General features: G+C 37.8%; 1 protein-coding gene across 2 annotated transcripts in view; it reads left to right on the forward strand.

The window, feature by feature from the left end:
• The window catches only part of RBM25 (RNA binding motif protein 25), a 25172-nt gene that overhangs the window by 3438 nt on the left and 7859 nt on the right, over positions 1-13875 (forward strand). The window contains exons 2-10 of one of the 2 annotated variants that reach the window (XM_010145553.1): positions 475-524; positions 1901-2071; positions 2389-2446; positions 3608-3768; positions 6362-6544; positions 8759-8812; positions 9070-9153; positions 12706-12986; positions 13852-13873. In XM_010145553.1, coding sequence (XP_010143855.1) covers positions 475-524; positions 1901-2071; positions 2389-2446; positions 3608-3768; positions 6362-6544; positions 8759-8812; positions 9070-9153; positions 12706-12986; positions 13852-13873 — 1064 coding nt within the window. The remainder of the gene's footprint in view (positions 1-474; positions 525-1900; positions 2072-2388; positions 2447-3607; positions 3769-6361; positions 6545-8758; positions 8813-9069; positions 9154-12705; positions 12987-13851; positions 13874-13875) is intronic. The other variant, XM_010145554.1, reaches the window with a different exon arrangement.

Genomic DNA, 13875 nt, shown 5'->3' on the forward strand with positions numbered 1-13875 from the left:
GGTAGGGAGCTTCTGGATTGAGGTTTTGTGCTCTGCCTTTATTAAGTTATTCCATAAATAGAAGCATGAAGCATGGTGGCATTCTTTATAGGGCATCATCCCTAAACTGTATGCAGAATCAATTGTGTTCTGAGATTTGAGCAAGTCAGGAATGAGATTATCATTTGTAGGACAATACTGTGGTTTGAGTGTGCTTTGAAAACAGATTTGTTTGTGATGAATGAAGTTAAAAAGGTAACATGATAAAAGTGACCTGGATGCACACAGCGTATTAGTGTACTTGAGCTATGTTTGACTGCTTAAGGAGTTACAAATTATACTTGAATGCTTAAGGAATTACTGTTATCAGTACTGTGAAATTCTCAGTTGACCAAAATTGCTGTCTGGTTTGGAAATTGTATGTGTCATCAGTTAATTTGTATTCATCAGTAATCTCAACAGGGCAAACTAATATTAATGTCTTGTCTTTCTCAGGGACCCCTATGATTCCTGTACCCATGGGCATTATGGCTCCTGCTCCAACTGTGAGTATTGCATTATTATTATTTTTATTATATTTATTATTACGCTATATTTTTTGTTTGCCCTATCCCATCAGATTTGTACTATGAAAATAAATGCTTCACTTTAAAAGCAAATATCATACTAATTTCTGACCTAATCTGGAGCTGCAAAGGTGAAACAATTACTTTTCTTGCATGGTCTTATTTTGCAGTACAGTTAGATCAGTTAGACTCCAGGTCTCTTATTTTTGAGTTTGTTGGCCTAACAGTGCTCTGGAGGCATCACCTTTTACCAGTTTATAAGGCCATCACACAACGCTGCTGAGTTGGACAGAAAGATGTGCTTTGACAGATTTTCAAACAATCTCTCCCGATGTTGCAGGGGAAGGAATGGTTTCATGTAATATGCACCTGTGGCAGAGGATATGAGAGAACGGTGTTTGACTTATAATTTCTAGTTGGAAGGAAGGTTTATGATTTATGGGGTAGAAAAAAGTGCTCTTTAAAATAAAAAAGTTACCTTTTGCCTTCAGGGTGAATTACCATTTCTACAATTTTGCGTAAGTGACAACTCCCCGAAATACTGCATTTTGTGATAGCTTGTATTACCTGTCATAGAAGGATGTGTTCATGGTAACCAGTGTATTTAAGACAAAGATACTGGAACAAAAATGCATTATTCATGTTTTCTGATTAAAATAACGTATTATGTTTATGATTAAAATAATTTTTATTAAGTGACACTTGTATAAAGGGTGTTTTGGGAAGATGCACTCTGTGCATATGTACCATTTAAATCTTAGGTGGAAGGAGAGAGGTGCAGCAAAACAGAACAGATGATTGTGCCTTTCTCTGTACAGTTTATTTTACAAATGTTTGCTCCTTAACTCAAAGAGGCTTTGGGTTGTGTATTGATTAAATAAAACAGTAGTGTTTATTCACTCTGAAAGCTTTAAGACCTGTTATGTGTCCACTGAAACCTTTTGAGTCAGAGTTACTTTTCTATTTGCAGCTTGCTTTTTACATGGTTAAGTAAGGCACTTCAAGTTCCAGTGACTCAAATGTTGCAAATTAGTTATGTGTAGAAGAAATAATACCTTATCTTACTGTATGCTCGCCTTGAGACCTTCCAGTGGCCATGTTCAGATACACTGTTTTTTTCCTGTCTGTCTTTGCCCGAAAATGGAAGTCTTTTTTTCTATTGTACAAAGTGTTAAAGCCTGAACAATTTATTGGTGTTTCACTCCATAAGCTTAATTAAGGTTTATATGAAAATTTAATTTTGAAATACATGTGCACCCCCAAACCTTTTATCTTACAGATTTAAATAAAAAAAAAAAAAAAAAAAAAAAACAAACCACACCACTGTATTTTACACCCTCTCCTCCTGTTTCTAGGTATTAGTACCTACCACCGTGTCTATGGTTGGAAAACATTTGGGAGTCAGAAAAGACCATCCTGGCTTAAAGAACAAAGAAAATGATGAAAACAGCGGTCCCACTACCACCGTTTTTGTAGGCAACATTTCTGAGAAGGCTTCAGACATGCTCATACGGCAGCTTCTAGCAGTAAGTACAGTGGAGTACTTGTTAAATTTCATCCCTGGCTGATGAGTGAAGTGGATTGAAGTGGATCCACAGTGGATTGAAACTGAAAACAGTTATTCCCACTCACTGGAATAGCAGTTCATTACCCTTGAGTTAAAGTCAGTAAGTGAAGAGTACAGCTTTTTTAAGCTGTAGTAGTCAGTGAACATAGACATATGTCTATGTTTTAGGAGTGTTTGCTCTTTTACATGTAATCTATTGCAAAAAGTGGTTATGTTTTTGTAATGATTTGAACACAGACAATAATATTTAATTAACAATATTTATCATTAATGCAGAAATGTGGCTTGGTTTTGAGTTGGAAGAGAGTACAAGGAGCATCTGGTAAACTTCAAGGTAATTATTCATACTTTCCAAAATCTCTAGGCAGGTTCTTGTTTTTTTACTGGGAAGGTTTTCAAACATCCGGCACATTGCTATTCTGAATACTTGGTATCTGATACTTAGCTGCTAAATATTTCCTGATAAAAGGCTAGTATTTTCTGTCCTTGGAATCAAGACAGAATGGGGGAAAAAAAATTTAGAAAGGTTAAATGGAAAAATGTCCTGGGGGTCCCAACTTTGCTCACCTTTCTGTTCTGAGTGAGACTGAATCAGGAGTTCATAGACCACCTCTGAGAAAGGTTTACTGGTTTGTGCTTAGACTCCGAAGGAGCATATTTGCAACATGTTAACACATAGTAGCGGAAGAGACTATTATCATTCTCTGTTAAGGAGATTTTCCTGATGCAGAGTTTATCTTCCTGCCCTTTCATCAAGTTGAACTGACTTATTTTTTCTTGTGACCTTTCTCAAGTGGATACAGGAAACAATTTAAGTTACTATTTTTTACTGTTAGTGTTTCGATATCTTCCCTATGTTGCCTTTTTTCCTTTTTTTAAGATGTAATTCAGCTTCTTCAGCCTTCTTGCATATCATGCTTTGTTTATTTTGCTCTCATGAGGTGTTTTTCTCATTTACAACTTTCTGTAACTGTTATGAGGAACGTAGTTTGAAACAGTCCTCCCTCTGGGTTAACAATGAACTGGTGATTGATGTCATTGGTCTTCAGACGATTGCAAATCCACCTGAGTAATATCTTCATATAGATCTCATTCCTTCGTTAAGACAGATGTGTCAAAAGATTTACAGACAGAATCATAGAACTGTTTGGGCTATAAGGGACCTTTAAAAGTCATCTAATCCAATCCCCCTGTTGTGAGCAGGAACATCTTCAACTAGATCAGGTTGCTCAGAGCCCTGTCTAACCCCGCCTTGAATGTTTTCAGGGATGGGGCATCTACAATGTACATACCACTTTAACCATATTCACTGGGCTGTTAGTTATATCAGAGAGTAATGCAGTGAATGATCTTTCTGACTTTTTTTGATGTGTACTCCTGTTTTCTAAAAAAACAAGTGCTTATGTTGCAAGTTTATTGATTCAAAACACTTTTTGTACTCAAAGTAAATTACTTGAAGAACTTCAGCATTTCTCATTTCAATCATCCATTTCAGCCTTTGGCTTTTGTGAGTACAAAGAACCAGAATCCACACTACGGGCACTGAGACTACTCCATGACCTCCAGATTGGAGAGAAGAAGCTGCTAGTCAAAGTTGATGCAAAGACAAAGGCTCAGCTAGATGAATGGAAAGCAAAGAAAAAGGCTTCTAATGGGGTATGTATATAATGTGTGACTTGCGTTATTTTGGCAAGAGGGCAACGTAACATACTTGCTAGATCAGACAGTGAGTGTGTCTCTTAGTTCCTGTTCTTGTCTCTGCCCTGAATCCATTCTAGGATTTTGCCAGAATCACATTAATGATTCTGAAGACGTGTTGAAAGCCGGTGATGTGTAAGTTCTTAATTCACCAGTGTTCATAATTATCTGTAATCTACAACTGAATCTCTAGAATTAATTCTGTAATTCATTCTAAAATGTAGTAATATGTGCTATAGCCGATGATCCTGTTGCTGCTTTTTTTTTTGAAACTTTAAAGTATATAAACTCTAGAAGTAATTGTTATGCTGTCAGAGTCTGTTAATCATCTGTCTGAGGAAAATTGGAGTTTCTTTCCCCTCCGCTGATGATCTTCTAGAGCAAATTATTGAAAAGGAAAGAAGCAAATCATTCAGTAGGTGATGCAGTTATCAGGCAGTGGGCAGCCTACAGACATTTAGTAGATGGGGTTTTTTACCTTTCTAGAGCTAAGGATCTGTTATGTAATAATTGCAGATATTTGATATGTTGAATTCTTGTGAGATACAAAGATACTTAACTGACTAATTTGTGTTAATGAATTTTACCTATTTCTTTGCTAAAATAATATATTTCACATCACAAACCAGTTGTTGGGCGTGGTCTCTAACTATTTCGAAGTTCTGCGCATGCCTTTAAGATAGTACTTAAAACAATTATTTTCTGTAAAATGAAACGGGCTCCTTTTTGAAAACTAAAAATACTAATCACACTGTAGCAGGTAAATTTTTAAATTTCCAATTTGGAATTATTCTTAAAGGTATGTAAAATATAGTAGCAGCACAAATACTTTAATTTTATTTAACCAGAACTAGAGACATAATGATGTCTTGAAGTGCTTGACACATTTTGGACTGTGTACTCAGCATACGGGATTAAATGCAACGGCTCTGGAAAGCAGAGTGCTAAATTCATGGGTGTTGAATGGACTAACCTATGTTAAACTACGTAAGGGTTTGATTTGACTGCCCTTTCCGTTTCATACTTCCTTGTTTCCTGCTGACATCACCTGCAGTACTTGTTTCACAGCTGGTATTACAAACAAGCTTAAAGTATCAATGGAGTTCTTGTACATCTCCTTCACGAATTTTGTTTTCTGTGAGCTCCTGTAGATTACGATCAGAACTGGGGGATTGACTGTAATAAAGCGGAGGATGCTGTTTGTGGCTTTGAAGTAAAGACTATGTGCTGATTCTGTTGAACTGTAGAGTGAGATTAGCTCCAAATGTGTGGGTGGTTTTTGGTTTTGTCTTTTTGTTTTTGTTTTTAGTTTGTGGTGGTGCAAAGAAAGGTTGTGAATTGTTGAGGGATATTGATGAAGTATTGTAATCATACTGCTTGCAATTCTTTCATACCATCATTGGTGTGCTGGTGCCACTCAGATCCAAAAGTTTCAACTTTTTTCTTTAATCATTTTTATTAAGAAATCAAATGTGTACACTTCAACACAATTTCTTCTAGAGACCAAGCACAATTTCTTAGAGACCAAGCAAACCTTTATCTAATTAGCTCCTCTCCCTGATCGCTGCTTCTCCCTGATAGCTGCTTCTCCCTCGACCTCTTCAGTTCCACTCCCTGTCACTGCCTTCTAGCTCTTTTCAGCCTGCTCCTTCTTGGCCTGGCAGCCTCTTCAGCTCCAACTGAATTCTCCCTTCCCCCTCATTCTTAGCTGCTTCTCCATCAGACCCTTCCTTCCCCCTCACTACACCCACCACCTATTGCTTGACGGGATACCCAGCTGGATTCTCAGGTGAGATTCCATTTTTCTAAAAGATTCAGGGGATCAAAAGGTGGGCTACCTTGCTCTGTATGCAGATCGTTGTTCTACCCTTTTATGTAACGTTTTGTGAAATGCAGTTCTTTTTGTGTGTTCCCTTTCTTCCCTACAAGGTGAAAAGGGACAAAAAGATGAGAAACTACGCAGTTATTGATCAACAATAATAAGAAAATATTTGCTGTGCGAGGAATTTTTTCTTTAACAGTGTTTCTTTAATATAGTTGTCCTGTTCTAATTTGCAGCTTGAACGTTACAGGTAGGCATTTGTATTGTATGCCACTTAAGTAGACGGCTTTGAGGAACTGCTGTTGAAATCACTCAGAGTTCTGGCAGATAGAAGGCAGAAACCTTTGACCAGGAGCTGGGCTGTAATGAGTCCCTTTCTGTGAGCGTGTATGTGTTTTCCCTTTTCCTCTCTACCATCTTAGCCACCATTTATGTTCTGTTTTATTATGCAACCCTACATTTGCTCTCTGCAGCCATTCCTCATGTAAAAGTATGTGGTCCCTATGGTATTGCTCGTATGAAAAGACCTGTCTAAAATAACGCAGTTGAGAACGACTCGTAGCTGGTTTGGGTTTTGTTTGATTTTCTTTTGTTTGGGGTTTTGTTTTTTATTTTTTTTAGTACATGCTGTGGGGACATGAAAATGTGATGATCAAAGGTGAACTTCTGCAATAAAACTAATACTATTCTCAATTTGTTGATTCCTGTTACTTTGCCATTTTTCCTTAGAGCTCCAGACCAGAGACAACAAATGATGATGATGAAGCACTGGATGAGGAAACGAAGAGAAGAGATCAGATAATTAAAGGGGCCATTGAAGTCTTAATACGAGAATATTCCAGCGAGCTCAATGCCCCCTCCCAGGAATCTGACTCTCATCCCAGGAAGAAGAAAAAGGAAAAGAAGGAGGACGTATGTGTTTTGATTTTGGACAAAACAGATTTTTCTTCAACTCACCTTTATATAATGGCCAAACCTTGTGCAAATACTTTAAACCTAAACTTCTGATGAGAAAACAAATCAACAAGCATTGATGTCAGCAGCAGTTTCCTTTTTTTTTAAGCTGAAAGCTAGTCAGTTATAGACACCATTCCTTCAGGATGGTTTAGGCATCTCAGCACCTAGACTTCTTGGAACAAGAGGTTTGAATTTGGGCAGGATTGAACTGACATTTTAACCCTCTGAAGGTGGAAATACCAAATTTAGTGCAGTTTAATCTGTGTGTGCATGTAGGGTTTTTCAGACGAAACTTAAACAACTGTAAAGAGTTCCTGCATTCTGTCCATTTCCACTGAAAGATGCCAGGGCAACTTTTGTAATGGCAGGAATTTGCTCTGGTAGTTTTTGACAAATTCTTCTCAGTGCTTAAAGTGTACATTCTTGTAGTGTGCTTTGATCCAGCTGGTTGCAGTTCTCTCCCCAGATGTGGAAGCACTTCATTAGCTGTATATATACACCTCACAAACCTTGGAGGGACCTTCAGGCGTGAAAGGCATACTGTAATCTTCCTGTCTTACAAAATGGCTTTTACCCGCATGTCTCAATTTAGCCGGATTTGATCAGCTGTTTTTCATACATTGCGTAATGCCACAAAACCCTGTTAATCAGGAGTGAATGTTCCGGTTTAGATCTGTTTCTGTGGATGACTTTTTTATGGCTTAAAAGAAACTGGAGAAGGGGAAATAAGAATGAGCAAACTCAGAGTTGGCTTTTCCAGCCAAATTTCTAATTGTGGGAAAACAGGCTTTCATGCCTACCATTCTGCACCTAATATGAAAGAGATTGGAAAATTGTTTGACCAAGATTTTTATCCGTTTAAGTCTTCTACAAAGTACCTATTCCAAGGCAATAACGCTGCTTCAAATGCTTATGGAGTTTAAATGTGGTGCAAGAAGCAACGTCTCCCTTGGGGAGTGAGTATATCTTCCCCACAATGTTGTTGGCCGTGGCCGACCTGAGTGCTGAGCTGAGAATTTGTTTTTCTTTCCTCTCCCTCCCTTTGGGAGAAGATGCTGTCTTGGATAAGAATTTACAAATGAGTTGCTGTCTAATGCTGTTAGCTGTACTTGTTTTTTTTTTTTGTTACAAGCATTGTTACAATGTATATTGTCCTGTGGGTACCTATATACACATATATACGGCCATGAATGATGCCAGGTAGTTAAATGCTGTAAAAGACCATTGCACTCTCAGAAGAGCTGGCTGCAGAGTATGTCCCTAGGACAGAGGGATATTCTGTAAGCTCTCTATGATGTAGAATTTGACCAATCTGAGCTAGTCAAGTAGAAAAATATGCTCTTTTAAAATACATGGCATTTGTGGGTTGAAATTACACCCCATCAACCCTCCCACACTGAGAAGGAGGAAAAGAAATTTGAAAGTTGCCATTTTGGCCTGTGTGGATAGAGGTGGGAGTGAAGAGATGGTCCTAGCTTGTTGATATCTTATCCTTAAGGGAGAGGGGAAAGAAGGACTGGGGGGGAGAGGGGGGGAAAGGGAAGATGGATGCAGGTGTATGGTTGGAGGGCTTGTGGGGGCATGGGGAAACTTGCTAGCTTTGGGGCTGTTGTCCCCTGTAGAGCTTGGTGTGAAGAAGACTTCCGCTGGTGTTAGCAGCAGAGTCTATTAGTTCTTCTGGATGAAGGCATGACTGATGTGGGGGAGTTGAAAATGTGTGCGGGGAACTGAGAGTGAGTGGAATCTGGTTTTCAACTTCAAGCACGGGGGAACCTCGCTAATTCGCACTAACTATTAGTTAGTAGGTGCAATCTACCAAATTTTGCGAATTAGCGAGTAAATAAAATCAAGACCTACCCACCACAAATATACGGATCATTTATATTGGCAAGTGTAGCTTAGTCTTGTTTGTGATGTTACTATAGCGTACTAACATCCTGTAGTACACTTGTAATTCAGCGAAGTCTTACTAATGTGAGGCTTCATTATGTATTTTAAGTAGTTCAGAGAAGGGAGAATTAGCGAGGTTCTTCTGTAATTTTGTTGAATCAAAGAAATGAGATCACAGCAATACAATATTGCTTTATAGTACAACATACAAAAAACTGTTTTTCAGAGTAGTGTGCAATCTATTTTTAAAAAAAAAAATCTCCGTGGATTTTTCCGCAGATTTTCCGCAGATTTCCAGTGGCCCCACTGATACCTTATCCACTCATCACCAAGGTTCGTTTACATTGTAGGCTTTGACAATGACTATGTTTACTGCTAGTTGCCAGATTTGTGACTCTTGTCCATCTGATTTTTTTTATTTTTTTTTTCACTCATTAACATCAGACTGTCAGGTTTGGTACTGCAGAAGGACTTTGTTTATCTCTTGCAAGACTGGTTGAAAACTTCTAACCTTCAGCTTTTCTCTTGTTCTCCTATGTCTGCACAAATGGCTCTTAATGCTTTTCCTCCTGTCCCCCCTTGTTTTTTAGGAGGATATAAATGCTATAGAAATGGAGGAAGACAAAAGAGACCTGATATCAAGAGAGATCAGTAAATTCAGAGACACACACAAGGTAGTATTCTTGTTTTTGCACTTGATACAAATTAGGCTTTTTCAAATTCCAAAATACCACTATTATAAAATCTAGCAGTACATTGCCATATCACTTAAAATGATGTTTATATTAGGTTTAATATACATATAGTTCTTTACAAGTCAAAAAAAGACAACTACCACGTTAAAGTGGCCCTTGACATCTTTTTGCTAAGACTTTGATTGCTACTGAGTATTTTGCAGTCATCTCACTTGATCATGAATAAAGGCAACTTAAGTTTCTACACATACATTAAGTCAAGATATTTATAACTGAAGGCTAAATGGGGCTGCAGTATAAGACATACACTTGAGTGTGTTTCTGTAGGTAGATTTGTAACATAATCCAAGATTTTATGAAGAGTTGAAACTTGAATTAAATTTAAGTCTTTTATTTTAATAGTTCTAAGTTAAGAGTGGGGGAAGATTAAAAGTAGGTCAGTGGTTACCAGACTTACCAAACTTTAGATGCATGGAAGAACTGTAAATTCCCATAAAGCTAATCTATTCATTGACCCCCACCATTATGATAGAGATCATATGGTGACTAATGCAAGATGAAACTCACAGCTTGGAAAGTAACATGGAATAGGATGTAAGTATGAGCTTCTGTTTTTTTTATACTTATGGATGCCCCCTCAGAAAAATATGCAAAGGGGTAACTGGCTTGGAAACATTTTGTACACATCAAGTCCCACCTCAGGGTTACCACTTACAGAAGTTTCCACTAATGCTAGTGCATCTGTGAATGTTTCTGCTTTGGAAAAAGATACTTGTGGATAGTAAAACACAGCTATGCATGTAATGCTCTTATTTTAATGTTTAGCTTAAAGCTGGTATTATTTTTTCCCCAACAAGACTGGAATGGTCCTTGGCCTAGGGAGTATCAGCAAGCTCTTCTTTTGAGCACACACTTTTATTTCAAAATACCCCCAAATCAACATTAAAGAAAATGTTGAAGGTACAGCAAGGTATGCTGGTGTTATTCAGGTTTACCACATGCAGTCACTGGGGATGGTACCGTGTCTTCACACAACTGTATCAATGTAAATACGATTGATTCCGTATTGTTGTATGTACACGTATTCAGTTTTTTTCTTGACTTAAGTTGTTTGGAGATAAAAACCTGGGGAAAAATTCTAGAAGAAATCATCTGGAGAAGCTGAGCAATTGAACGTGAAACTGGTCAGTGGTGAAACTTCAATAGAGTTGTGTTCAATTCCGAGCCCCAAGTCGTCACTGGTTCTAAGATGCGAACAAGTAATAAGTTTTTTGAAAAAACAACCAACAAAACAAACAAAAAAAGCATGCTTCATTGTTTCAGAAGCTGTTGGGCATTTAACTGCCTTTAATCTGTATTATTAATCTGTGTTACTGTATTAAAAATTAACTGAAAGTAGTCATTGTGTATATTTGGATATGTTTAAAAGGGGCTGTTGAATCTTTAGCAGCTGGCTAGTGAGCACAGTGAACCTTTGCATGTTTTTGGTATGAGTTTATAAAACAATAACCACAGACTGTCAGGGTATCAGCATTGCAGGGGGCGTCCATTTACAGCACGGACGAGTCTGAAGAGAGCTCAAGGTAAGATTTATATTTCTTCTACCTGTTTATTTCTGTTCATTACTTCAATTTATCTGATACCGTTCCCATCCCATTACCCTTTCAGATCCTCTTACTTAGGCTGATAGGAGTTGATAGGTCAGTTTTAGATTAAAAAATAGACCAATTTATTTTTTCAATTGGATTTTAAGAAAGCGGTCTTACAGAACGGATTTTGATACACCAAGACTTGTGCTTGTATATTTGCACTTGTGTGAATATGTTTTAAAAAGAAAAAGAAACCCACTCTCTAGTGAAATCTCATCATGAAAAGTTTTTGAGAGTGGCAAAAAAGCAAGAGTTCAACCAAAGAAATTTCTATTGGAACATCTAAGATAACCTGTAAGTATCAACCACTTCAGTATGTAAACTTTTCTTTAAAAGTATATGAAATTTGAGGTAAGTTGGACTTACAAAAGTTGACAACCTAGTTTAACATCTGACTCTACTGAGGTTTAGCATTGTAAAGTTCCTGTAAAATACAGTCCTTTAGAAACTGTTTTTCAGCCCAGTGCATATTGTAGATTCTAAGTTTTGGGTTCTTTCATATTAGTTTTCTACCAATTCCTACCATTTTTAGTCCCTTTTTCCTTTTGTGATTTCAATGTATCCAACATTGGTTTGCCTGTATTGTGGTATCAATGCAGTGTAGTTTCACTGGATACATTAATCACTAGTGATTTAGCTTTATTTCTGTAATCCTTTGGCTCTCTGGTCCCTGTGCCTGTGGTAGAAGAACACTTCCGAGGTAAGATTGCTTTTTAAAGTTGTCTTAAATGCTTTGTTTAAAAGAAAAAAAAAAACCAAACCAGAGAAAATGCTGTTTCATTGTTCCAGTTTTTAATTTCATTTCAGTGATGGTAAATGTGGAGCTAAAGGGGATAAACCTGTTTATTCTTCTCAATATTTGTTCAAAAAAGTGGTATTCTGGCATCCATCAGGTTGAAATTTGGTATATTTGGTTGTTATTTGGTATATTTGTGAACCGTGTACTTGCTCTTCCTCCCAGAAACATAGCTTATAGGCAAGGTTAATCCAGTGTTGGCGGTCCATGTCCTAGCACAGCATCTGTAAGTTAACACATAACAATTGCTTCCAAGGATGGATTTATCTATCATTCTGTTGATGTATTTTCTATTGTCTTATAGGAATTCTGGTCATAGGAACTGTTTCTAATTGAAAAAAGTGACAATTTTGTACAATTTTTAGTAAAACTGTAGCAGGTAACCCTTTAGTTTCTGTGTTTCAAAAGAGCGATTTCCAACCTTTTAAAACTCTCTCCATCTTGCAGTGGTGGAAGTTAAGGATTCCGTTCTGCAGAGTCCAGTTCTTACCGATGAACTGTTAGAACTTTTTTAGGGAGGGAAAAGGGGAAAGATTGCAGCTCCCTTCACTGTTTAACCACATGCACTATGTGTAAGTGGATAAATTGCTTTACCCAAGTTTTCATATAGGACGGTTTTGGTCTGCCAAGACGTTTTGGGAAACACCTTGTTGTCCCAGTAAGCATTCCACTGAAATGCATTTTCCTAGTTGAACGGATTTAATTGTATCAGCCAGAAGTTCACTTTGCTTGTACCCAAGTGGCTTATAGGGCCAGTGGAATTTGTGGCTTATCTGAATCATGACTGGCAGTGCACTGTGTATGTACAGTTTAGTGAGCTTATAATATGAGGCCAGCCCTACTCTGCTAAGGTTGGAGATTGCTGGTCTGTGTAGATCTATGCTTTTGCACGAAACTTAGTCTTGTGATTGCTGCATTTTGATTTCATACTTACGAGTTCCAAAAAATACCCACCAAACCCTATTTAATATTTTATAATCAGTGGCGGTTTTGGTATTTCCATTACCAGCCTTGTGTGTTGCGCCGGGAATGTGCAGTTCCTGTAACTACAGAATTAACTATGAAAGTTCTCTTGTTGGTTTTTAGAAACTGGAGGAGGAAAAAGGCAAAAAGGAGAAAGAAAGACAGGAAATTGAAAAAGAACGCAGAGAAAGAGAAAGGGAACGGGAGCGTGAACGAGAAAGAAGGGAGCGTGAAAGAGAGAGGGAGCGTGAACGAGAGAAGGAGAAGGAACGGGAGCGTGAACGAGAGCGAGATAGGGATCGTGACCGAACTAAGGACCGAGACAGAGACCGCGAACGAGACAGAGACCGTGACAGAGATCGTGAAAGGAGTTCGGATCGCAACAAGGATCGGAGCAGATCAAGGTAAGAGCACAGTGCTGTTTACTAAGTGAGCATAGTTCAGCAGATCAGCTGTCGTTGAAGGGAGAATGGTCCTTTTGGAAGATCAGAGTGAAAACAGGAATTTTAGAAAATGTTGTATTTAGAACAAGTGGAAGAATACTAGATTCCCTCCACAGCAGAGGAGTATAAGGACTGCAATGTGTAGTAAGCAACTACCCAACCATGACTTAAGCACGTTGGTTTGATCTCAGATATCTCATTTTTTTCATGGGAAGCTTTATTCCTACTTGAGGTTCGCTTATGTCTGCTGTATCTTTTTATCTTAAGTAGGTTTTACCATTTCCTTTGTTATGTAGGGGTTTTTTTGGTTGGTTTAGGTTTTTTGGGTTCGTTTTAATAAAAGCAAGGGGATTTCTCTTTCAGTCTTAAACCGTGACTAAGCATGTCACGCTCTAGATGATGTTTTTTCTCTCTTTGCCATAGAAAAAACAGCTGTTTCACTTTAAATCATCTTGTCAGTATGGTTCAAGTTGTCTGTAAGCCATGTATTAAGCATACCCTTCATTTGTGGGGTTTTTAGCTGTCACTTCCTTATGGAGAGCTGCTAATGCAGTCTGATAAGAATTGCCATATGGTCACATTTAGTTTCTGTAGATATTGCTCTATTTAATGGTTAGTGCTCAAACAACGACTTTTAGGTAAGTAGATTTTTTAATATATTGGAAGTTTTGATTTATACCCATTGCTATATTGGCTAATCATCTTGTGCAACTGCAGAAGAAGAATAACTTGTAAAATGCTGTAAGTAGCACATTGTGCATTTTATGTTAAATCAGTTGGTTGAATGGAGAGGAAGACTGTAATTTGGACTTTTTCCTTCCATCAGAGAAAAAAGCAGAGACAGGGAAAG

This window comes from Buceros rhinoceros, unplaced genomic scaffold (assembly GCF_000710305.1).
Source record: "Buceros rhinoceros silvestris isolate BGI_N320 unplaced genomic scaffold, ASM71030v1 scaffold35721, whole genome shotgun sequence".
NCBI lineage: Eukaryota > Metazoa > Chordata > Aves > Bucerotiformes > Bucerotidae > Buceros > Buceros rhinoceros.